This window comes from Macrotis lagotis, chromosome 4 (genome assembly GCF_037893015.1).
Source record: "Macrotis lagotis isolate mMagLag1 chromosome 4, bilby.v1.9.chrom.fasta, whole genome shotgun sequence".
Taxonomy (NCBI): domain Eukaryota; kingdom Metazoa; phylum Chordata; class Mammalia; order Peramelemorphia; family Peramelidae; genus Macrotis; species Macrotis lagotis.
In genome coordinates, this window is record NC_133661.1 from 43,880,931 (window position 1) to 43,908,009 (window position 27,079).

At 37.6% G+C, this 27,079-nt stretch overlaps 1 protein-coding gene across 3 annotated transcripts in view; it reads right to left on the reverse strand.

The window, feature by feature from the left end:
• The window catches only part of RASSF4 (Ras association domain family member 4), a 72,618-nt gene that overhangs the window by 31,480 nt on the left and 14,059 nt on the right, over window positions 1–27,079 (reverse strand). For 2 of the 3 annotated variants that reach the window (XM_074232651.1, XM_074232649.1), the window contains exons 2-4: window positions 18,354–18,480; window positions 11,255–11,353; window positions 9,972–10,047 (exon numbers count right to left, since the gene is read on the reverse strand). In XM_074232651.1, coding sequence (XP_074088752.1) covers window positions 9,972–10,047; window positions 11,255–11,316 — 138 coding nt within the window. In that variant the 5' untranslated portion in view covers window positions 11,317–11,353; window positions 18,354–18,480. The remainder of the gene's footprint in view (window positions 1–9,971; window positions 10,048–11,254; window positions 11,354–18,353; window positions 18,481–27,079) is intronic. The other variant, XM_074232650.1, reaches the window with a different exon arrangement.

Genomic DNA, 27,079 nt, shown 5'->3' on the forward strand with positions numbered 1-27,079 from the left:
GCCAGGGGATACCATTTTAGGTTGTGTTAATGGACACATGGCAGAAAGGGAGTCTAAGAAAATAGGGATAATCATTCCCAATCGGTCAAGTCATATCTTTTTGGTTTTATGCAAAGATCTGAATATATATAAGATGGGACTGTATATAAATTGTATGATTATGGTTATTAATAGTTGTTAATACCAAGAAAAATATTGAAAATAAGATTAATAATCTAGGAATTAAAAAGAGAAATATAATCAAGGCATAACTGAAGGCAAAATAATAGACTCCCAATGGATTTAAATGTTGTAAACTTGAAAAATTTCAAAAATGTTAAGGAGGAGCTTTGAGCCCAAATTCTTGGTAATTAATCAATAAACCTTTAGTTAGCACTTTCCATATGAGAAGTACTGATTTAGCCAGAGGAGATAGAAATGAAAAAGTGAGATAGTCCCTGCCTTTAGGGAACTAACATTCTACCAGGAAAAACTCACAGATAAAGATATATGTGTGTGTATAGGCACACACACACACAGACACACAGACACACACATACATACACACATATACATAGGTAAATATGTTGATATTTTCTATATATAATATGTATACATACATCCCTATATATAAATAAATATACATATATGATATCAACAAAAGCTTGATTGGTGGAGGTGGGTCAGGCAATAATAGCTAAGGAAATCAGAGAAGGCCTCATGAAGGAGATGGCACTTGAATTAAACCTTGAAGGGAGTTGGATATGAATCACAACTTTGATAACTCCAAAACTCTGAACTTTCTTAATTTTCTTCCTAATTCCTTGACCCAGTAAATAGTATTTTCTAAAGTTGTCAGATTGGACTCTAGGAATTGGGTTCTAACAGTCACAGTCTAGAATCTCATCATATATATGAAGGTTTTCTCTCACTGGTGTTATGCTTCTTTAAAGGGAGGAACTCCCCTGAGAAGTGATACGTAGAAACTATGGGGACAATGTCAACTTTTGGAAACCAGGTCCATTTCTTATTCACTTTAGTCTCTCTCTTGGGAAACTGTGGCTATAGATCAAGAACCAGCCTCAGAATCAGGAATACCAGGGTCAAATCCCAAGTCTGACACATGCTTACTTATGTGATCCTGGGCAAGTTACTTGGTCTTAAAAGGCCTAACCACTTAGAGGTGATCAGGTATAGAAAAAAATGCTAACCTGTATCGGTAGGGGCAGCTTCTTCAATCATGAAGTTTCTGGTACTAATGAAATCATAGTTCTAGTCTTTATATCTTGTCCAGTCATATTTTACTAACTGACACCTTGTTCAATCTCCTGAAATTTCCATTCAAAGCAATCTTATGGAGACTTTGGAAAGGAAGATAAAAAGGAAATGAAGGAAGAAAAGATTCCCTACTCTATCCTTCCCACCATCAGTATGTATCCTCTGCACAGAAAGGGATTTCAGGCAGAATCATGTTATCCAAGAAATGGAAGGAACTTTAAAGGTCATCCAAAATCTTGTCTCTATCCAAAGCAAGACTTCCTTTTGAATTCTTGTCCTGCCAATAATAGGTCCTCTGTACTCTGTTTAAAGATATGTAGTGAAATGACCCATCCCATTCTTGGACAGTTCTGCTGGTTAGGTATTTTCTTAGCATCTGTCATTTCACTGGTATAGAAAATTGCTGGCTGAACACAACCTGCCTATAAGGACAGGTTGATACATTCTTTGTACCTTATAATCTTAGAGCGATGTCTAGAATAGAGAGGTCCAACATGTAGCACAGACCCCCAACAATTTCGACTCTAGTCAGAACCAGATTAAAATGTAATTGGGAAATATTCAGCAAAGTAAGTAAGAATAGGCAAAACCTAATGCTAATTTGTCATTTTCTAAGTCAATATGCTGGCCACATGAATCTTAGATTTGGTTTGTAACTCCCATTTATATTTGAGTTTGACATTACTGTTCTAGAAGTTCTGAGAGTTTAAGGAACTAGACATAGCCAGTATGCACCTATTAGTCAATCAATAAACATTAATTAATAATCTACTATTTTCTGAATACAATGTGAAATTCTGGAGAATCAAAGAGACAAAAGATAGTCCCTATCTCTGCTCTCAAACAACTCACATTCAGAGGTGGGCCTGAATTTAGGTCTTCCTGGGCTATGTATTCTTTCATATTTCTCAATAATTTATTACAGTATTATTTATTTTATTATTCTAAATGGGAAACTGTCTTCTTGCAAATCTCTATCCATCGATTCAGTAATCTGTGCTCTGGAGACATGAAGAATGAGTCTCAGCCCTCTTTCACATAATAGCCATAGAGATATATGCAGACTACCATCACATGTTGGCCTGTCCCCCACTGATAATCATGATCATTTCTTCAGTTTTCATGCAACATAGTTTAGAATTCCCTTATCCATCTGGTTGCCCTTCTTTGAGAACACTGCACCCTGCGCATGTCTTTCCAAAATGTAGCCCCCCAAATTGGATACAATAAACCAAACGTGGTCTGACCAGTTCAGAGTAAAGTAGGACGAGCCCTCACTCCCCATTCTCTCCTCCAACTCTCCTTCCCTTAATTATTTAGTTTTTTAGAAGCCATGTCACATTATTGAATAATGCTTATTTTACAATCTTCCATAATTCCTTTTTTTACTGGGACAAGGCTGGCTACCGAGAGTGAATATTTACATTGTTATTAATAGGCTACGGTGATGAACCAATGAAATGCAATAATCATGTGGCCTGATAGTGGAGTGAGCCATGAGAACCAGTTCCTGGGCACATGCTGACCTCAGAGATGTCGGTTTTCTGTTCTTTGCCTTTGCCCAGAGAAGCTGAAGCAGTGTGTTCCCCACCCCCTCACCCCTCATTCACAAGAAGAAAGGGGAGAAATATGATCTCTAACCTTCCTTCCTGGCCTAAATTTCAATTAGTCATTGATTTTATCTTCATGAATTGCTTTCCATTGCCTGAGGAATGGTGTTAAAGAAATACTGTGGTGCATAGATCACAAGTCAAATATGTATACATGATCATATCCTTTTGGAATTTTCAATAGGGGGAGAATCTCCCTTCAATGGTTATCTAAAATTTACCCAGTACATATTCTATTCATCTAAAATGTCATTCTGAGAAGGGGTCCTTGGTACAGTGCCAGGGACAGGACAACAGGGATACATCTCAACCTCTTCCCCCATGGTTTTTCTTATCTTCTTCTAGGTCCCTTTATTTCCAAAATACTTTATTCCATATGGTTTAGAGATGATAAGCCTTTAGCATGGCGACACTATTCAAAATGTTTTTTAAGTTTTTTTATGGATCAATGTACTGTGGAGGTGATCATGGCCATCAGTACGAGACATAGCAAGCTGGTTCCATTGTGATTTACTGATTGAATTATCCAGGCTATTATGAAGTCTGCTTTTGTTACATTTAGATTTTTTCCACTGGTGGATGAGGAAAGAAGGGAAGGTTTTGATATATGATTCTAGCCAACATGTCATGCCTGGTGCTTTTATTACCATTATTAACAATATTATATTTTATATTATTAAAGAAGCACATAAGATGGAAAAGGAGAGAAAGTAGCTAATATTCTAAAGTTAATGTCTGTTGCTCCCTTCCAGCCCAATAACAAAATAGCTTTGTGGCCAGCAGATGGCAGACTAAGGAAGGAGAAGTCCTTCCCAGCCTAGGACACTGCAGTCCTAATGACTCCAAAGTCCAGGGCCCTGTTTCCTTGCTTCCCCTAAATAAGCAAATTAATGAAACTTTTGCTGTAGTTTTTTCAAGGAAAAGTAAATAAAATCAATCATTTATAGTTAATTATAAATTAAGGAAGCAGTCAAGTGGCTCAGTGGATAGAGCACCAGACTGGTGTGAGAAAGATTCATATTCCTGAGTTCAAATCCAGCCACAGACATTCACTAGATTTATGATCCTGAGCAAATCACTTCACCCTGTTTGCCTCAGTTTCCTCATCTGTAAAATTAGTTGGAGAAGGAAATGGCCAACAAATTCAATGTCTTTGCCAAGAAAATCCCAAATGGAATCACAAAGAATCAGATACGACTGAACAACAAATACATTTAAGAAAGAGAACATCATTATGTGTAGTGGGTAGACATCAAGAAGACAGTATGTTCAAATTAACACAGATTAGTTGTGTGGCCCTCAGCAAACTGCTCAATAATGTCTCAATAATGCCCTGGGGAACTCTGTCAGAGTAAATAGCAAATAAACTATTCATATGTAGCAGGAGGAGAAATTTTCACACAGGGAGTATACCAAGTAGAAATAACAGTATAACAGTTCTGGATAGAAAAAAGCAAAGAGTTGATATTATTTTATAGAAAACTGCCCTTCCAAAGCTCCCTCCTCCCATTTCCAAATTCAAGACATCTCCCCATCTTCTACTAAAGATTTGAGCCAAGTTGCAGTTTAATTCTCTCTCCAAAGTAGGCTGTGTGTGTGTGTGTGTGTGTGTGTGTGTGTGTGTGTGTGTGTGTGTGTGGACAGAATCAGGGAGTAGGAAAGCAAATAAAGCAAATCCTGTACAGGAAACTGCCTTGAGGCCTCATCAGGATGATTCCGGACCAGCTGGCCCAAACAATAGAAGTCATCAAATCAAGGGACCTCTGCAAAGCTCAGGCCAGGCCTCCTAACTCACTCCTAAAAGCATTCTGTGGTTCACAACTTGCATTTCCCCAGAGCATAACGATCACTGATACTTACTTTTAAGTCTATTATCATTCTTACAATGAGTCTAAACACATATTTTAAAGGGAGAGAGCATTTTATGTTAGAGGAAGACTAGAAACTGGAAATGGCCTCAGAGATTTGAGAATATGAGGAAGCAGTAAAAGTCAGTTAAGACCTTTGACTCTAAGAAGAAGCCTGCCTAGGAAGATTTATAGAGGAATATTGCTCTTGAGGGCTTCAGTATATAAAATAAATTTGATGTTCCTCAAATAGATTGCTTTGTTGTTGAATAATTTCTGTCATGTCTGTCTCTTTTGGGACCTCATTTGGGATTTACTTGGTAAAGACCCCCTTCTCCAGCTCATTTTACAGATGAGTAAACTGAGGCAAGCAGGATTAAATGACCTGCCCAGGGTCACACAGCTAGGAAGTATCTCAAACCAGATTAAGACCAGTGACTTCCTGGTACTCTATTTCCTATGGCACCACCTAGCTGCCCTAATTAGAATGTAACAATTATTAACTGTGTCTATGAGCTCCCCTCTCCAGTTTTAGAGCTTTGAGCATAGGACATGTTGAGTAATGTGAATGCCAAGACAAAAACAATGATTAAATGATTAATGATTAAATGATTAAAAATTAAAATGATTAAATGATTAAAAATTAAAATTAAAACTCTCCTATGAAGCAGCTAGGTGGCGCAGTGGATAGAGCACTGGCCCTGGAGTCAGGAGTACCTGAGTTCAAATGGGCCCTCAGACACTTAATAATGACCTAGCTCTGTGGCCTTGGGCAAACCACTTAACCCCATTTGCCTTACAAAAACTAAAAATAAAATAACATAAAACAACAATTAAAATATTCCACCATGAATGGGAAATTCAGCCACAAGCCCCATTTAGCAAGCAGAACCACATTTAAAAAAATACATTTACATTGAAAACTTCCTGATTTGAAATCAGAGATAAATTCCTTTTATTTATTTTTTTTGATCATGTGCAGAATATCTACAAAAAGAGAAAAATAGCTAATCCTGAAAGGCTGCTGGTCACTGTCCATTATCATATTTTATCCTAAAGGTATATTTATTGATCTATTTAACTAACTGCTTTGATCAAATTAACTAAATAACTGATTACTAAAAAGAAATGATTATTTTCAAGTATGTACAATGCTCTGGACATCAGGAATTTTTTAAAAATGATAATTGTTTGTTTTTTTCAAAGGCAATAGGGTTAAGTGACTTGCCCAAGGTCACACAGCTTAGTAATTATTAAGTGTCTGAGGTTGGATTTGAACTCAGGTCCTCCTGACTCCAGGGTCAGTGCTCTATCTACTGCATCACCTAGCTGCCCCTAAAAATGATAATAACACTGCTCTCAAACTAAAAATAATTTTTTAAAAATCTGTATAGATAAAGCTATGGTTTTTCTAGTAGTAATATATGGCTACGAAAGTTGAACTATCAGAAAAGTTGAACACTTTCAAATTGGTCCTTTTGAATTGTGATGCTGGAGAAGTCTTTGGAGAGTCCCTTAGTCAACAAGGAAATTAAATCAATCAATACTTAAAGAAATTAATTCAGGCTATTCATTGGAAGGTCAAATATTGAACCTGAAGCTTAAATACTTTGGCCACATAATGAGAAGATGGCACTCATTGGAAAAGACCCTGATGTTGGGAAAGATTGAAGGCAATAGGAAAAAAGGACAGCAGAAGATATGGTTAGATAGCATCATGGAAGCAATGAACACAAGCTTGGACAGACTTTGAGAGATGATGGAAGATAGAAAGGTGTGGTGTGGTGTGCTTTGATCCATGGGTCACAGAGAGATGGGCACATCTGCATAATATGAACAACAAATATGACACTTTATTAAAACTAAAATGTTTTCCCATTAATTAGTAAAATAAAATATTTTAAAAACATTTATTTTAGCTTTATCTCATACTTTCTGGATGTCTGAATTTAGTGCATGCTTATGATGCATAACAATTAGCACAAAAGTATGTATATGCAAATTATAAATCACTAAATGCACCAAAATAAGGCAGGCATGCTCATTTTTTTTATTAATGGGCCTGTATGATCATAACAACAACCCCTTCACTTTACAGATAAGCAAATTGAGGCCCAGAGAATATGAATAACTTGGCTAAGGTCACAACAGGTAACTCCTTTCCTTCATAAATAAAACTCTAAAAGAGGGGGTGGGAACTTTACTGGTGATTTGTAGTTTGTGACACATAAGGGTAAGAAAGAAAAAGAGAGAATGGATGGAGGATCTTGCATCCAGCTACATAATTCAGACAAGTAATCATCCAGACTCTGCTTGAATAGCTCCAGGGATAGTCAAATCAATCTCATGAGAAAGTCTATTTTAGGGGCGGCTAGGTGGCACAGTGGATAAAGCACTGGCCCTGGAGTCAGGAGTAACTGGGTTCAAATCCGGCCTCAGACACTTAATAATTACCTAGCTGTGTGGCCTTGGGCAAGCCACTTAACCCCATTTGCCTGGAAAAAGCTAAAAAAAAAGTCTATTTTATTTTATTGTGGGTTTAATGATTAGGACCTATTGAGTCCTATCTTAGAGTCAACCTAAATCTATCTCTTTTTAACTATGACATATTGAAAGTTCCTCAAGGACGACATCTATCCATTCATTCAATCCATTAGACACTTCTTGGGGGTCTTACTGCATGCAATGGAGAATTTCAAAGGTAATTAAGACATAGTTTTGGGCAGCTATTTAGCTCTTTGGACTTTAGTTCCTATTTCTGTTATGAAGACCATGTATTCTTGTCCCCTCCAGTGTTATGCAAACAATAAACAGTAAATAGTGTCTGGGTGATTAAAAGTCCAACTAAACATCTGTTGTTTGGATCAGAAGCTAGAAATAGACTTTATTGCAAAACATTGGCTCTTGCTGATTTAAAAAAAATCAACATATTCAGACAGAAAGGGTCCAGTTCTTCAGCAACCAAGATGGAGGGAGGGATTTATTTTTAGCATATAAGTCAGGTTAGCTCTCAAACACAGTGTGCAACTATAGACAAAAAAGAACCACAAAAGGTTGGGCTATAAGCCACAGAGACTTCTCCAAAAGTGTCTAGGGTATTATGATCAGAAATTGGATATTGGGTTAGAAAAGAAGGATTCATATTTCAGAAATCCTGGGGGAAAAATGAGATGCTAAGGACAGATGGAAGCATCATCTATTGGAATAATCACTGAGCTTCAAGGTTAAACTATCTGAGTTTGAGGCCTCAATCTATAGCTAGCTAGAGTAATTTGGGGAACTCCATCTCAATCTCAATCTCTCATCTCTAAGATGGAAAGAATAATGACTGTACCAAAAGAAATACAGAAGTATTATGAGGAAAGCTCTTTGTCAACTCTATGTCACCATACAAATGTAAGCTAATAATAATAGTAATAAAATTAGCATGAATATTCTGATTATATGTGTCAGATTTAACAGGGTGCAATGAAGGGACCTGTCTTGGAATTGGAGGGACCTGAATTCAAGTCCTGCCTCTGATATTAACTCACTGAGTTGACCCTTTGCAAGTTAACTTAACCATCCCCTGAATTAAATCTCTTAAGATTAAATTTCAGAGGTGTTGACAATTCTGGTAGAGAGAATTTCCTCAGCTGTTAGTTCTCCAAACCAATGAAATCACAGGAAACAATGAGAACTTCTTTTTTTTTTTTTGCAAGGCAATGAGGTTAAGTGACTTGCCCAAGGTCACATAACTAGGTAATTATTACATGTCTGAGGCTTGATTTGAACTCAGGTCCTCCTACCTTCAGGGTCAGTGCTCTATCTACTGCGCCACCTAGTTGCCCTTACAATGAGGGATTCTTTACCTAAGAACTACATATCTTTGAAGACTTTATGGATAGATTTTAGGGAAATGAACCTAAATGGGGGAAAATATCTTTGTTTTCACTAATCTCAAATAGATATAAACATTTTTCAATTATTAATGTAATCAATAAAGCATGAATTCAAGAAAGAATTCATAGATTTCACCAAACTACCAAAGAAGTCTATGAAATAGAAATGGGTTAGTATTTTTTTTTTGCAAGGCAATGGGGTTAAGTGGCTTGGCCAAGGCCACACAGCTAGGTAATTATTAAGTGTCTGAGTCTGGATTTGAACTCAAGTCCTCCTGAGTCCAGGGTCAGTGATCTATCCACTGTGCCACCTAGCTACCCCGAAGTCTATGAAACAGAAATGATGAAAACCCTCTTATCTAGACAACCCCTATTCTATACATATACCTCTTAATTACTATTCTAGATTGCAAGCTCCCTGAGGGCAGCAACCATATTTTCTTAATTACATAATGTCTAGATATAACACAACATTTGCATACAGTACCCACTATATGTTTTTTTAAAAATTCCAACAGTTGTCTACTAGACCCCCATATTTTGAGGAAGATGGGGAGCAGTAATTATCATTGGAATAGAGTAGCTATTGGAATGACTCAGGACAACTTAGAAGGGTAGAAGCAAGATCAGCTGTTCTAAGAGAAAAATATGAATCACTGTGGCTGCTTCTTCCTCCCTCCACCCCTTCCTTTCCAACATCCTCCTCAAATTGCAGGTTTCCTTCTCTTCCCCTTCTAGAATATTCTCTCCAAGATAATTTTAACTGTTTTTAAAGCTTTGCAAACCATTGTTGGTAACTCCAGTCATATATTCTTGAGGATGTCATTTGAACTTTTTATGATTTAGTTTACTAAACTATAAAATGAGAGGGTAAGAGGGGATAGGGATCCTTAGCTCATTTTATTTCTGGATCTCCTTAGCAGTCTAGTGAGTCCTCTGAATCCCTTTGCAGAATCATGTTTTTAAATGCACAAAATAAAATATATAAAATTATATAGGCAACCAATTTTAGTGAAATTGTTTTTCTATCTATCTATCTATCTATCTATCTATCTATCTATCTATCTATCTAATTTCAGTTCACAGACCCCAGTTTAAGAACCACTGGTATAGCCATTTTTCTAAGGTCTATTTCAACTTTACTATGCTATGAGACCATAAGATTTTATCTAAAAAAATAAGTGTAATATTGGGGTGAATAAGGAGCATGCAATGTGGCTGACCATAGACCCCGATCTCCAGTCATGGTGGTTCTCTACCTTAGCACAGTTTGTAACTGAGTCCAAGCAAGTCCTTAGTCAGAATATCTGGATTTTCTCCGGGGAATTTTGCTTACTTAGCCAAAATCCTTTTTCAACGTTAAACCAAAATCTTACCTCTCGGTGTCTCAGCTGGAAACTTCTTCCTTCATGATAACAATTGTATGTTTTTAGTAAAGATAAGAGTTCTGATCTGCAAGGGTCAAAACATAAATTTAGGCATGTGACATGAAGCTGACAATACTGGACTAGGAATCAGGAGACTGAAAATAAATAATTTGCTATGTGATGTTGGAGAAGTTAAAATGTTCTGTGTCATAGAGAACATTTGTAAAAAAGAGGCAACCAGGGTCTGAGCTACTGCTTCATAGGCTCAAATGGGATAACAGATCTAACTACTTGGAGAAAGTTCTAAATATGATTAAAAACCCAAGGCATTTCTGTATCAAATGATCTCTCTCTCTCTCTCTCTCTCTCAGAGAGAGAGAGAGAGAGAGAGAGAGAGAGAGAGAGAGAGAGAGAGAGAGCTGGGAATAACTATCATCAGTAGCCAAATCCTTTCCACACATTTTCTAGTTTATCCATTCACATTATTAACTTTTATATTTTTCACAATAAAGAGGATTCTGTGGGCATGTATACATGCAAATTATTTATGAGTAAAAAAGAATTTAAAATGTTGGGATGGAATGGTAGGATTGGTCACAAAAAAAATGGTAAAGAAAAAAAGATCACTAAAAGCAATGAGAGCATTTCTGCCACTTTTTTGCTTCAAGGTTACTTCCTCAGGTCCAACCCCAGACTGGTCCCCTCATTCTCCACCCAAGAACCTTCATAGGTTAATAGATGTAAAACTTGAAGAGACTTTGAAGGTCATCTAGTCTAACATTTTCATTGTACAGTCTAAGAATCTGAGACCCAAAGCAGTTAAGTCAGGCAAATCCTTCATCTCAATTCTATGGAGGTAATCACTTGAAAGGCTTGCCCAAAAAAGACTGGTATAGTTGGTACAGTGTTTGGATTATTATACTTAATAGAATCACAAACTGTCAGGATCAGAAGGAAACTTTGGTGGGTTCTAGTCATCCCCTTCCTCATTTTATAGATGGGGAAACTGAACATCGAAGAGGTTAAGTGACTGGCCCTAGGTCACAGCATTAATATATAGCAGAGAGGAAATTTGAACCCAGGTCTTCTTATCTCCAAGACAATCTCCAAGATAACTTTTCCTCACTTTATAGACAATTCCTAAGATTGGTTATTGCTAGAAGACACAAAATAACCCTTCAAATCTTAATTAAGCTCCTTCCAATGAGTGCAGTAAAGCAATTAGCGCAGAGGACAACTAATGCCCCTCCCATTCCATTACTTTTCCCTTGGTGGAAGAATGAAGCACCTACTTCAGAATTGATTTACTGTCACTGATGAGCACATGTAAATTGGGTAGCAGCTCTTCATCCATCCTGGTCAGCAGAACTGGGGAGGATCTGTGAGTCAATCTGCCAAGAAACCAAAAAGGGCTTCAAAACATAACTTCAAGTATTCAGGTGACCCAAGGGTTATCTGTCCCAATCATTAGAATATTATATTGCCTTCTATCTCTTGTATACATTGTGAAGGAATAATTGCCTGCATGCTGTTTACTCCATTAGGATAAGAGATACTTGAGGGCTGGTCCTATAGTTTTGCATTTCTTTATATCCCAAATCCTTAACCTAGGGCCTGGTCCACAGTCAACAGTAAGTGTTTAATAAGACTGATAGCAAGAGTCAGAATTTCTGAGTGGGGAAAAATGTTTAGGAAGTCATTTAATTCATTCTCCTATCCCAAGAGAAAGCAAGAGATTGTCTTTTATGGAGGACACCAAAAACAAAACCACCATCAAATAGATTAATCAATAAACATTGATTAAGCAACTACTGTATGCCAAGCACTATAGATACAAAGACAGAGGTGAAACAGTACCTGCTCTTATAAGTTTAGGATACAAACAAGCACATATGTAACTATATGCAAAACATACAAAGTAATATATGTTAACATTTTCTAAACAAACAGCAGCTGTGCAGAGGAAGGAGGTATTAATAAAGACTCCAAGCAAGAGGTGGCATTTGAACCAAGCTTTAAAAGAATCTAGGAATTCTTAGAGGCAAAGGTGAAGATGATCATATTTAGCATATGAAGAATGTAATTTAACCAGTAAAAGCAAAATGCTGGCAAAATTCACTGCTTACCATACTCCATGAAACATGTCAACTGGTCTCTTCCTTTCTATAAGCTCCATCCCAGCACTAAACAATGGAACCACATTTCTATCTCCCCAGAACTCCTATAATTAGCCATGTTTCACTCCTTCAGCTCTCATGATTAAATAAACTCTAAGGTTGTTCCTAGAAGTATGCAAATATACTCAAAAAATGAAACTATTCACCTTGTTGGTAAGCTGTCCAACTCAAAGCACCCCATTTAGAACACTCCTCTCATTTAAGTCATAATATAGAAAGAGAATATAGATATAATTTTATATGAAATATAGTATACATGTTATATTAGAATGCATATAGAATATTCTCTTTTGAAATATTAATGAGTTTATATATACATTTTTGTCTATTTGTGTATATAGATATATAAACATATACATATGTGCGTGTATCTGTGTGTATGGAGAGAGAGAGAGAGAGTCAGAGAGACAGAGAGAGAGAGAGAGAGAGAGAGACTCTATTTGAATGTAAGTTCCTAGATGGGAGATACCTTTTTCTTTGCATTTGTATTCCCCATGTTTAGTACAGTGCTTAGCATATAGAAATTACTCAAGAAATACTTTTTATTTTAGTTTTTTTTTGTAAGGCAATGGAGTTAAGTGGCTTGCCCAAAGCCACACAGCTAGGTCATTATTAAGTGTCTGAGGTCAGATTTGAACTCAGGTACTCCTGACTCCAGGGCTGGTGCTCTATCCACTGTGCCACCTAGCCATCCCAAGAAATACTTTTTCACTCATTTAATCATTCATTCATATTCATCTTCATGTCTACCTTCAACATTTTCCACACAGCATAGAACCATGATCACTGGTCTTACCAGAGCCAGTACCACTCCTATCTGACTTCCCCAATATGAAATTGTCCTTTAGGGATTTGCTTTATGTAGGAAAGCTTTATACTCTTTAGAATGAGATTTGTAGATAAGATTATTCTTTCTGTATACTGGAAAAAACTTTTAATGGAATTGGATACTCTCCTGGTATCTGAGATTCAAGTGAATTTGAGTTTGCAGAAAGAGCAAACTATCTTGATCAAGGAGAAAGATTAAGCAAATCCTAAATTGGCCTAGTGGGGGAAGTGATGGTGAGTGCCAATGACAGCATTTGGGAATAGATCAGGAAGTGGGTTAGCCTGGCATGGCAACTTGTCCTTGATGAACCCCTGTTGGCCCTTTTCAATCCTTGCTTGATTGTCTTTGGAAATGCTTACAAATTAGTCCTCTAATAATAAGTTTGAGAACGTGAGCAGTATTCAAAATCTCGAAGCCTAAAGTTTGAAGACATCATCTCTCTTCACTCCCCACTTTTTTTTGGAAAAATTGAAACATTACAATTTTTTTAAAGATCATGAAATATTTAGTTTCCATCAAGAGCAATCATTAATAGCAGCCACTCTCTGGGGACCTGAAATCATGAGAGGAATGAAAGACAGAAGAGTGAGTCCACAAGGGGAATTTTAGCAAAATTATAGAATCATAGATTTTTGACCTGTGAAATACCTTAGAAATTACCCAGTCCAACCCAGTCCTATGACTTTTTAAAGGAGGAAATGAAGTTCCTGTAATTATACAGGAGAGCTAAGTAATGCCACAACCACAACCCCCATCTCCTGACATTTAGTCTACTGTTCTTTCCAAACCACAATACTGAAGGAAGAGCTGCTATATCTCATTGCTGATCTACTGAGTTTGTAGTCCACCAAATGAAGAGAGTTTTTTTCCCCAAATTTATCTTATGATGCTTCTCCCTCCCATTCTTGTATAAATGTATTCAATAGCTTTTTCAAATCCAGGTGTATAATTTTACATTTACACTTCTTCAACTTCATCAAATATGAATTAATAAATAATAGCAATAATAATAGCTCATATTTATATAGTGAATTAAAGTTTGCAATGAGATAGGCACTATTATTTATGTTTTACAATTGGGGAAACTGAGGCAGAGATCTTGTGATTAGTCCAGGACCACCAAAATGATAAATTATAGGAATGTATATTGTGGTGTCATCTTCAGACTCTAAGTGTCTCCAGATCAAGGGAAGAGCATTGATTTGGGGGGTTACTTCCAGTGGACTCTGTTCTTTAAAGAAGACAGGGTCCTTGAGCTTGATGAGGCTGGGGATTTATATAGAGCACTTTGCTGATAAGCTCTGTGGACCTGGTCCAAACCAAGATCCCTGATCATGGAGGCAAAATGAAGCTATGAATATGGCTGAGCATAATGCAAACAGAAAGTGAGAAGTCAAAGGAGGAATACGTTTTAGAGAAACTTGACACACTCCGCTTTGAACATATTCACTTTAAGATGCTGGCAAGGAAGGGAAGACATCTGGTCAATTGACAGAAATGTGTGTTCAGAACTCAGGAAAGAGGTTGTGGCTGGAAATGAAAATGTGGGAATCATTTGCATAGATGTGACTTTTGGGGACTACCAAAGATCAGAGAGTAAAGAAGGGAAAGAGACCAAGGACAGAATTTTGGGGAATGCCTGCATTTAAAAGGAAAGTGACACATAATAAGAATTAATAAAGAAAAGGAGCAGTCAGTAAAATGGGAGAACCAAGAGAGAGTAGTCATGAAAGCCAAATGAAGAGAGATTATTAAGGAAAAAGAGAAATTTAGTGAACATCAAAAGCTACTGACTAATCAAGGTGAAAGGGGACTGACAAAAAGCTGTTGGATTTGAGTATTGGGAAGTCAGTCACAACCTTGGAAAGCAGTTTCAAGAGAGTGACAGAGATTTTTAAAAAATGTTTCATTGATTAATAAATTGAAAAAAAAGAGAGTGACAGAGATTACAGTCATAATACAATAAATTAGAGGGAATGACAAAAGCAGAATAGGAGAAGGGTAGCCCATGTGTACCAGGAACACCCTTGGACAGACAATTCAGCCTCTGGGCTTCACTTCTGCAATACAAGCTCCTAGAGGAGGGTGATTCCATCTTATTCAAAAATTCAATTCTTTTCTTTACAGTTATATTGATTTTGAAATAAAGTTTCAATTCCCTGTGGTAACTTACTTAAGTCCATTTCAGATTCTGTATTGGTTTGAGGTGAAAAAAAAAAGTTTTCAATATCATTTTCCCCTCTATTTCTAAATGTTTTCTTAATGCTTTGGGATCTTTTAAGACTACTTTAAGACTGGTAAGAAAGACAGGAAAATAGTTATAGTGATAAAAAGGTGAATTTCCTAATCTATGGTTCCCAAGGGCTCACAGTAAACTTTAAGCAAGCCTCAAATATAAATGTTGAATTTCCATACAAACTGATATTCTTCTGGTCTCCAGTTTTAAGGAGGACCCCACCATTCTTCTAGTTAATAGCTTAAATTTAGTTTCACTAGTCCCCAATTCAGATGCAAAAGTTTGATTCTATTAAACCCTTCTATTCCCTTCTCTTATTCATAGTCATCACTTAAGTATAAGTCCTTATCACAACTTGACTAAATTATTGCTATAGTTATTAAATAGTTTCCCTGAATCTGAAGCAGAGGAAATATTGGGCAGAGAAATGTTTTATAACGAATCTGTTCCCTCTGTACTGACCATGTCTCTTACATTTAATATTGCATAAAGCAATATAAACCTCTACCCCATCCCATTATCTAAGTTATTGAAATGAGGTCAACAAGCTTTTAATTAAGAACCTTGCCCCTCCCTGGCAAAGACAAGCCCCTATCAACTAAACAAGGAATCCCTGGCCAAGCTGAAAGGATTAAATCTTTGAGCTACTCCCACTCATCAATAGTTCCCTCATTACCTTTCAGTTAGCTGCTCTTTCCTTACTTTTCCCTATGTATCCCTTAAAAACTCACCCTTTAGGGGAGGCTAGGTGGCACAGCAGATAGAGCATCAACCCTGGAGTCAGGAGTACCTGAGTTCAAATCCAGCCTCAGTCACTTAATAATTACCTAGCTGTGTGGCCTTGGGCAAGCCACTTAACCCCACTGCCTTGCAAAAACCTAAAAAAAATGAAGGACAAAAACTCACCCTTTAGAAAGTTGAGTCACTCATCTTCTGGGGAGTTTGCCTGCTCTTGGGGAGAGTGATCCCCCAGATAGCTTTTCATGCTCCTATACCTTTTCTTACTTCTTATCCTCTCATAGTAGCTTATGTTACTGCTGCTTCTGTTGCTTCTGCTGCTGCTAATTCCTTTAGGGGATCAGTGATTTCCAACTGTTTTTACTCTTTCTTCCCCTTAGCTTCTGCTAACCATAGTAAGACTAATATAAATTTTTCTGTCTCTAAATTTCTTCTGGTTCAGAGTTGGTCTTTTAAATGAATTCTTTCATGTTTGCCCAAATCTTTAGCCAGCTATATTTTCTCTGGTATCAAATCTAATCTGTCCATTCTCCACTTCAAACTTTACACAGTGGCTTCATTTACCGTTCTATAGAATGTGTGTGACCAGCTAGGTGGTGCAGTAGATAGAGAAGTCAAGAAGACCTGAGTTCCAATCTGTCCTCAGACATTTATCTCATTTTAGTATGTCATTCTCTTTAAATATCACTCCCACCTGTGCCTCCCATGTGCCAATCTGGTTCTCTTAATTTAGTTTATGTGATATTTAGAGTTACATGGCATAGAGTAAAGAAAGGGGGAAATCTCTCTCATCTGAAACTTAAGATGCCTGGGAAGAAAATGCTAGAAGGGAGGAGGTACTAATGTTGGGACAAAGAGCTCCTAGTCCAGTCCTTGTGCTCTCCATTGCCTATGTTGTGGCTGGGAAAGCAGAGATATAGGAATGGCCACAAGACCACTGGTCTAGACTAGTGGTGTAGACTTCTAATGCAAAAGCTGATGCAGTTGAAATGTGATGCAACACAAGAGAGAAAGGAAATTGAATAAGTTCGTGGAGTGAAAGTAAAGCAAGCCAGATTTATTGAGGGGAAACCTAATAGGAGGGGATGGTCAAAGAGATGGAAGCAAGTCAGGTCCACCAGTGTTCTAGTTAGAAAGGGGTCCAAAGTCAGGTGGGTTTTTAGAGAGTTTTTGCCTAAGTCAAATAAAACTAGGCACTGGGGGTGTAGGACAGGAGTCTGGACCAAAGTATTGGCTAACGGATCCTCAGATTTCCCCCTCACCCCAGAAAAGGAGTTTTGGTCTTGACTGCAGATTTTACTTTTAATGGGGTGACTCAAGGGATTTGAACTTCCTTAGTGGCTTCTTCTGAGCAAGGCAGGAAGATCATTTGTTGTTTCCCATACATGATATTTTTCTCTTTGCCTGACTTTTAGAACTAATTATCTTTAAGGTTCGACAACTATATATAGTCTTTATATTTATTCTATGTGACATCATATATAATTATTATATTTATAATGTATATAACATCATGTTGTTATAATACAATATATAGTTGTGCTATATAATCTACATAGTATATATATATATGTATATGTATATATATATATATATATATACTTGTCTTCCCCATTAAAATATGAGTGCTTTGTGATAAGAAATTGTTTCATTCTTTTTTATTGGCAAGGTAATGGGCTTAAGTGACTTGTCCAAGGCCACATAGCTAGGTAATTATTAAGTGTCTGAGGCCAGATTTGAACTCAGATACTCCTGACTCCAGGGTCGGTGCTCTATCCACTGAGCCACCCAGCTGCCCTGTTTCATTCTTTATATTTGTAAACTCAGCATGGACCAGCAAATCTTGAATTTAGTGGGTTGTCAGCATGTGTTGTTGACTGAAAACTGCAAGTAAGTCATCTAGAAGAGGTGAATGGCAGAACTGAGATTAAACTGAGGCCCTGACTCCTGACTATTTTTGCTATACCCTCCTGTTCACTAGGTTTCATCTATTCCCCCTAAACTCAAAGTCTTTAAGGCATATTATTTTGTGTTTAGCACAGGGTCTGGCTATACAGTAGGTCCTTAATATATGCTTATTGACTTGAGTCGACTAACATTTTTATACTGGAGGAAATTTCTTTTTGAGGAAGAACCAAGAATGGCATGGGGGATTTTTTTAATCTCAAAATTAGAGGGAACAAAAGATTATCCCAGTAAGATCCAGTATAGAATTTCAAAGTACAGGTTCATAGAATTTAGAACTGGAGATTATCTCAATTCTAATCTAATCCTCTAATTTTACGGGTATAAAGGCAGGGTTGATTCATTATATACACCACTCCCACCCCCAGAATTAAAGGAAGCTAATTGTTCTAAAAGGTTGCAATATCAATAAGGAGGTTGAAGCCTAGAAAAGTTGAATGACTTACCCAAAGTTAAATGGGAATAGATTGTAGAACTGGTGTCTGGAGTCAGGAGACCTGGGTTCAAATTCTGGCTCTGTCACTGATTAGTTGGACAACTTCAGTCTTATCATGGCACTTCTAACTTCTTCACCTGTATAAGAAGAGTATGGAGCCCATGTTCACTAAGTTCCCTGCAAGCCCCAGAATCTAGCCACCTCTATGGTTTGTGTCTATCACATTTGCTCAGATTTCCCAACTTCTAGGCAAGTTCTGCTTTCTATTTGAGTGCCATTAATTAGCCTTTCCACTCAGTCTAATAGGCAAAATGGTAGTAAATCTATGCTGTGAATGTTGAGCTCCATTCAACAGGCTCTCCCCAGCTTCCCTTCTGTCAGTGCCTTTCCTTTTGGGGGAATCCAAGGTAAAAAAATAGTGAGGAGAAACCTGGATTTGAATCGTTTCTCTAATGCTTACAAGCAATATAGCCATGAGTAGATCTAATGGCTGATTCTTAGCTGCCTCAGAATATTACTATGCAGTAAAACCCTCAAAGGATGACTGTAAGGATCAAATGAAATGATCAAAAAACACTGATTGAATGGCTACTATAAGCAAGACAGGGGAGGTAGGTGATGCAGTGAATAGAGCACTGACCCTAGAGTCAGGAGGACCTGAGTTCAAACCAAGTCTCAGATTGACACTAGTTGTGTGACCTTGGGCAAGTCACTTAATACTAATTGATTCACATGCAGGGCCATCTCTAGTCATCCTGATTCCCAGATGGTTCCAGAGGAGAAAGTGAGGCTGGTGACTCAGCACAGCGCCCCCTCACTTAGGACCAATTTACATGCTTGCCATGGCATCACCTCCCTGATGTCATGGTCTTCTCTGAAGACATGTCAGACACTGTAGTAAATGTTGGGGACAAAAGTCCCTGAATTCAAGGTGGTTACCATCTAATTTATAAGGAAACAGAAAAGGGGAAGGGGAAAAGGTATCCCTCCTATTTTCCACATAGGGGAGGATGATAGAGAAATAACCCAAACAAACACAAAGAAATGAGGAGATGCTGATCTGGGCATACTTCTTAAGTGGAGGTTTGAGGTTGAGTTCTCCAATCAGATGGTGGTAGAGTGGGGAAGGGAAGGCAGTTGGAAAGAGGGTGCTGACATCAAGGTTAATGTGAAATTGTAGGCATTCCATTGATGTGATGGGGAAGTCCTAAGGAGTTAAGTGAAATAGGAATGTAAAGGGCTAAGAGGGTTATAGAAAGAAATGTCAGTTTTAACCCAACTGATACGACCTTTCATATCAGAGAAGAGAGATTTTTAGGAACTTTATGTACAAAGGCATATGAAGGAAGATGCTATCTGCATCTAGAGAAAGAATTGATAAATAGAAGCACATATGGAATGATTTTACATATACAGATATATGCAAATACATATATAACTATATATACATATACATGTATTTATTTTTGGCTAATGGTAGTCATCTCTCAGGTGAGGGGAGAAGATAAAAGGGGGTAAAAGAGAAAAAAGAAGAAAAAAGGGAAAAAACTTAGTTATATATTTGAAAAGAATAGCAAGTTATAAATAAGAGATTTGCAGTTTCTTGTGCAATTATCTTTTTATTATATTATAGTGGAATGATTGCTTTATTCTGTAAATTAAAGTAACTCTGTTTTTAAAGAAAAGAAAGGATAGTGAAAGCCAGATAGTATACACTTTAAAGGTCAAAGAAAAAATCCTTTCCCACAGGCTCATCATTAATAATGGATTTCTAGAAGTAAGGGCATTTCTATCTTCTCTCAAACTGCAAATACTGCTGAGTGAATATATTGAAATAGATAAATTCGATCAGAAAAATCAGTTGTCAAGGGAAATGATATGATACAAGAAAGAAACATTTTAAGGGAATAGGGGAAAAAATTGTTCTGGCCAAGAAACAGCCAGCTGGGGTATCAGTGTGAGATCCCGGAAAGCCAAGAGACAACATGGAATTGTAGAGTTAGAAGGATCTCAGGCTTGATCTGTTTCAATTCCTTTGAAAGAGGAGGAAGACAACAACTATGGACACAGCACCCCCTGTCTGCCACCTAGCTGCATGGCCTCCATCCTTTTTCTTAAGATGTATCACATGGACCTAGTAAATTCCTCAATTTGGGGGCATCGGTTTCATCATCTATAAAGTGAGGATAATACCATGACATCTAAGCCAGGAAATTTGTGACACTCCAATGAAATGATGTATGCAAAGCAATTTGTAAGTGCCATAAAGGTAGATGGTAGATAAGTAGTGCTATGAATAGAATACCTAGAGGACCTGAGTTCAAATCTGCATCAGACACTTTACTAGTTGTGTAAACCTGGGGAAGTGAAAAGGAAAAAAAGCAAGAAAGCAAGAAAGCAAGGAAGGATGGAAGGAAGGAAAAGAGAGAGAGAGAGAGAGAGAGAGAGAGAGAGAGAGAGAGAGAGAGAGAGAGAGAGAGAGAGAGAGAGAAGGAAAGAAAGGGAAAAAAAGAAGAAATAGAATATATAGAAATCCAAGTCTTCTATAATTAGTCTTTTCCCCACTACACCAAATTATGATCTTGGTCAAGTCATTTCTCTGAGTCTAATATTTGCCCTTAAGATGATGATCTTGAAGTTCTCTTTTTAATCCAGATCTGGGTTTTTACTTTTCCCCCTTTTTTAAGTTAAAAAAAAATGTCAGTTTGGCTAAGTTAAATAAATACACTCCAAATAATGTTTCCATGACAGCTACTGCATGAATAGCTCATCCTTGTCTTCACTTTTCGAAGAAATGGTTTTCAGCTTCTCCAAATTTGCCAACTTTCTGCCCAACCCATTTGTTAAGCCCAGCAGATGTTACAACCAACTCTCCAACCCTGCTCCTATGCAATCATTTCCAAAGAGTTCAGTCCAATAGAATTTCACGCATTTCTACACCTTTCAAAAGACTGGCCAGGAAAGATGGGGAAGTTGAAGCCAGCATTTAGCTCAAGGCAGAAGCTTTCATACAGTGAGTGCCCTGCCAACTCAAAGGAAGGGCAAGCAGCAAAACAAGAGAGAAAAGGAGCCTCTTAAGAGGCTATACAGATCAGTGCCACTGAAGTGAGAGTTTGGCTTTAATTCAAACTCCTGCTTAGTTAATCTCTCCCTCCCTCTGCCAAAGGACCATTTGCTTCAGTCTTTCTCCAAAGGGCATCTTAAAAGCAGAGAACCACATTTAGTAGCTGAAACAGCAGCCATCTCCTTGCAGGAAGATAGGTTAATAGACAGGCAGCATGCCAAAGGGAAAAGTGCTGAGCTTGGAGATGGAAAATCTCAGGTCAAGTTCCATCCATCCCTGCCTCTTATTAGTTGGATCAGAAAGCTGAGCTATAAGAGGCAGTCTCACCTATTCTGCCTCATATTGTCTATTTGTCCATACTAGCTAGATATTTCAGAGGAGTTCCAGATAGACAAACAGTTCTAGTGGGAAGGAAAGGATGAGCATCCTCAGAGTTGAGTATAAATTGAATGATCAGATTTTGAGTCTGAGTCACGTAGGAGGATATAATGATAGCTGGTGTGACATAAAACATGGATTTGAACTCTGATCTTCCTGACTCCCAAATCTGTCATTCTGACCCATCATGCCATCAGAATAGGCCTCTTTTTTCCCTTAATTTTCAAAGTGTTGTTTATAGCCTCTCCTATTCCAAAGTTTTCCTTGTACTGTGGCTTTTGTGTGTGTGTCTCTACAGATGGTTCTTTAGAAAAGGGACTCTTAAAATTCTGCATTGAGTTCTGAGACCACAAACCAGAGGATCAGTGAAAGCCCAATAAGTGTTTGCTGAATTAACCCTTCCACGTGTGGAAGCACAGTAAAAATCTCTTTTGTATTTCAATTGAAAAAAATTAAAATAATAAATACAGTGATATTGAACCTGTAATACCTCCTCTCAAAAGTTCTTTTCAGACTTACCTGAAGGGAGAAAATTTTATTAGTAGTTAATCAAAAGTTTTAGGGAATAAAACCCTTCAATAAAATCCTTTCTCTCAGTTCATAAACTCTTTCTTTTGATAAATGCTTACTGAATTGAATTTTAGGAAGGTGTGTAAAAGGTCAAGCACAAAAACCTGGCCCAGAAAATGGAAAAGTATAAGTAAACTTAAGAAGGAATATTTCCGGATTAGGGTGTGATCTTGGTCCTCCCTATCCCCAGAAAGGATGACAGGACCCACCTAAAGCAGTATCCTCAATTCTATTCCTAAGGAAATATTCATTAGAGGGAGGAAGGAAGTCCTTCTGATTACTTTGGGAGTGGTTAAAGAGGGATGAAGAATTTTTCTCCAGGGATGTTCAGGAAAGATTAGGTGACTTTTTTCCCCCATTACTAGGAGAAATGTGTTTTATGATATTATAACATTTTCCTGGTTCCATATTCTTTCAAAATGTTGTGTCAGAGAGATATCCAAGAGCATGCATGGACTTTATCAGTTTGAGCCTTTCTCTTCAAGAAAGACAACACTAGACCCTAAAATAATGCTCAGTGAATACAGTTTATGATAGTTCTGTGACCAAAACAGAGAAATATGGTCACCTTTTTTTCCTTCTTCAGCACTTGTAAGGACAACTGACAGCATATGCAGATACACATTCTGGAAGACATTATTTCAAATTTTTACTTTGGAATGTCTAGTGGGAACCACACAGCAGCTTGTAGATGGCCCTTGTAAATAATGCTGTTTTTCAGAGAGGCAGGAAGGGCAGGCCTGGGGACAGAACAATCTTTTAGGACATTACAAATGTTGGTTGCCCTTGAAGAGCCTCAATTGTGGTCATCTCCCCACTGCCCACCTGTCCAATCCCATCATGCCATTAGTCCAGAACTTTTCCAGCAGCTGAAAACAAATGTGCCAGACTAATGTCATCATGTTTAAACAGTCATCTGCACCAAGTTCCATCTTGGAACTACTTCATCTTGATAATTGGAGCATAATAGCTCCTAATAACAGATACTCTAGAGTAGTAGGTAGATGACCTCAAGACCCTGGAAGACTTTTGCTCACTCAATCAATCCATAACCACTTATTAAGCACCTATTAACCACTGTACTATGCTCTGAGTAACCCCTGAACATCGTCTTTGGAGTCAGATATCCTGAGTTCAAATTCTGTCTTCATCCTTTATTATTTTAACCTTGACTTGCTAAAATTACAGTAGATGGGGCGGCCAGGTGGAGCAGTGGATAGAGCACTGGCCCTGGAGTCAGGAGTACTTGAGTTCAAATCAGGCCTCAGACACTTAACAATTACCTAGCTGTGTGGCCTTGGGCAAGTCACTTAACCTCACTGCCTAGCAAAAACCTAAAAAAAAAATTAAATTACAGTAGATAGAGTCAACTCTGGAGTCGGAAAGTCTCCTCTTTCTGAGTTCAAATAGTCTCAAATACTTATGACCCTAGGCAAGTCATTTCACCCTGTTTGCCTCAGTTTTCTCATTTGTAAAATGAGCTAGAAAAGGAAATGGCATACCATTCCAGTATCTTTGCCAAGAAAACCTCAAATGGGGTCACAGAGAGTCAGACAAGACTGAGAAACAACTAAGCAATTAAACAAGTTAACTATAATGGACCTAAGTTTCATTAACTGTTCAATGAAAATTGTACTGGATGGCCTTTAAGTTTCTTACCCATTATAAATCTATGGTGAGAATATGCTATTTTGTGGTCCACATAGTATTTAGCCTCTCAGGATACACAGGAGTCATTGTTAAAATGATTTTTATGGCATGGCTAAAATCTAATAGTTAACATTTGACAAAGAAATGCAAGTTCCTTAAGAAAATTAAAATGTGAAATAAAAATTCCATGTTTCCTCTGCTTGCCAGTCTTCCCACTTACATTTCTTTGTTTATATAGTTACTTCCTCTTGGAACTTCCATACCATGTCACAAATAATTGCCTGTTCAAATCTGATCTTCATTTGGAAATTTATTGATTTTGAGGATGAAGCAGGAAGATTTAAGGATAATTGAGAATGTGATTCTAGGTTACCAGAATGATGCTGGCATTTTCAGCAAAGAGAAGTTTTAATTAAGGGTACCTTTGTAGGGCTGGAAGTGGGAAGGAGGCATAATAATACATTCTATTATAGGTACATTAAGTTAAGATCTGGGAGTTTCCCAGATGGATGTATTCAGTAGGTAGCAAGGGACATATGGATAGGGATATATGGAGAACAGCTAAGTGGTACAATGGATAGAGCATTGGTTTTGGAGTCAGGAGAACAGGAATTGGAATCTGGCCTCAGACACTTGACACTAACTAGCTGTGTGACCTTGGACAAGTCACTTAACCCTCATTGCCTTACATCTCCAGTTGTCCCGATTCCTATCTGGTCACTGGATCCAGATGGCTCTAGAAGAGAAAGTGAGGTTGGTGGCTTAGTGTAGCCCCCTTTACTCAAATCCAATTCATGTGCTTGTCATGGCATCACCTCCCTGATGTCATGGTCTTCTTCAAGAATGAAGGACATGGGGAGGCTAGGTGGTGCAATGGATAGAGCACCAGCCCTGGAGTCAGGAGTACTTGAGTTCAAATCTGGCCTCAGACATTTAATAATTATCTAGTTATGTGGCCTTGGGCAAACCTCTTAACCACATTGCCTTGCAAAATCCTTAAAAAAATGAAGGACAAATATTAAAAGGGCTAGTGGAACTGGTGCTCAGGCAGGAGAAATGCTAGAACTAAATATTTCATGAAATTGAAGGAGTCACATGTAAAAATAGCAATTTATAGAATGTCAGCCTGTCATAGAGAGGGGAGGATGGATTAGGAATCAGGTCAACCTGAACCCAAATATTTGCTATCACATTAATTATGTGGTACTGGACAAGTCACTAAACTTCATATTTTAGTTTCTTCATCTGCAAAATTGTGATAATAATACCTGTAATTTTAGCTGCTCTGTATGTGTTATAACTCTCCACTTTTTATCTGTAGCTTCACTTGGTTTGAACTCCATTGAACATGATGCCCCTCCCAGGAAAACACTGCTATAACCTGAAATATCATTGTCATGCCCTTTCCAGATAAGTGGATGGTACAATGGATAGAGTACTGGGCTTAGAATCTGGAAATTCATCTTCCTGAATTCAACTATGGCCTCAAACACTAGTTGTGTGACCCTGGGCAAGTCACTAAACCCTATTTATCTCAGTTTTCCTTTCTGTAAAATGAACTGAACTGCTCAGGTAGCTGTTCCAAGAAAATCCTAAATGTGATTCTGAAGAGTCATACATGACTGAAATGACTCAATAACAATAATAAATTAAGCTTTGAAAACTTAACACTTTCCTAAGTTTTTTTTTCAGCTTCCTCTCTACTCTGATGGAAGAACTAGAAAATGGTGCATTAAACTCCTCCCAAAGTTTTCCTTCATAGAGGGCACGGATTTAATTCTCTATCTGTATATGAGGTTCTACTGGGTTTGAATTCCATGAAACAAGATTCCCCACAAGTCAGATATCTCCTGGTATCCATTATTCCTCATTTACCAACTCCAGCTTTCTTTTGTGTGTGTGGTCTTCTTCCATTAGATTGCATGCTCCTGAAGGGCAGGAATGATCTTTCTTTCTCTTATTTATATACCCAGTACTTATCATTTTGCCTAGAACACAGTAGCTGTTTAACAAAAATTTCTTGGATTGAATTGAAGTCTTTCCCCCATTGGATTGTGAGCTCTCAGAAGGACGGGATTATCTTTCTGGATGCTATTTGAATCATTGGTGCTTAGCACAGTGTTCAACCCTTCATGTTGTTATATAGTTGTAGCAGTATCCAAATCTTTGTGACATTGAGGTCTATTTGGACCATAGGGTTTTCTTGGCAGAGAGAGTGATGTGATTTGCATTTCCTTCTCCAGCGCATAAAAGAAAACAGGCTAAATAACTGACCCAGGGTCACATAGACACTAAATGTCTGAGGCTGAATTTGGACTCATCTACTTGATGCTGAGCCTTGCACTCAATCCACTGGGCCATCTAATTGCTTCCTTCAATACGTAGCAAGTGCTTGGATAAATATTTTATCCACCCATCCAACTTTATCCATCTCTTGATCGCTTCATCCACCCATCCATCCATGAATCCATTCATCCTTTGGTACCTTAACTTATAGAATTGGTTTGAGGAACAAATAAGAGAGTATCCCAGAGAAAAGAAGATGAACAGAATCTATGAGATTTAGCAATTGAAGGATTTTTGTTAGCCTTAAAGAGAATAGTTTTGAGTGTTGGAGTTAGAATCTTGAATGTCAGAGGTGATGAATGAATAGGTAGGGAGGCAGAAGAAGCAGAAGCAGAAGCAGACAAGCTATTTTGAGGAGCCAGGCTTTGAAAGGAGGAGATGGGCAGCTTGTTCAGATCAATTACTCCAACAGTTGAAATGTTCAGATCAATTCAATATTCAGACTTACAATAGTTGCAGAAGGACTAATATTAGTCTAAAAAAGGTTCAGGCAAAACAGGGCATGAGAATAAAACTGAACAAAGCAAAAAATAGGTAGAGTTTCAGCTAGTTCCATTAGCAATTCCTTCTAAATCTTAAGTTCTCTTCTTCTCTTCCTTCCCTGAATTGGGAGACCCACAAGAAAATAACCTTTTATAACCAATATATATATAGATGAGATAAATTAAAAATATCAATATAGGGGTGGTTTTAGCATTAAGGGATATGAGGGAGTAGGATTTTATCTG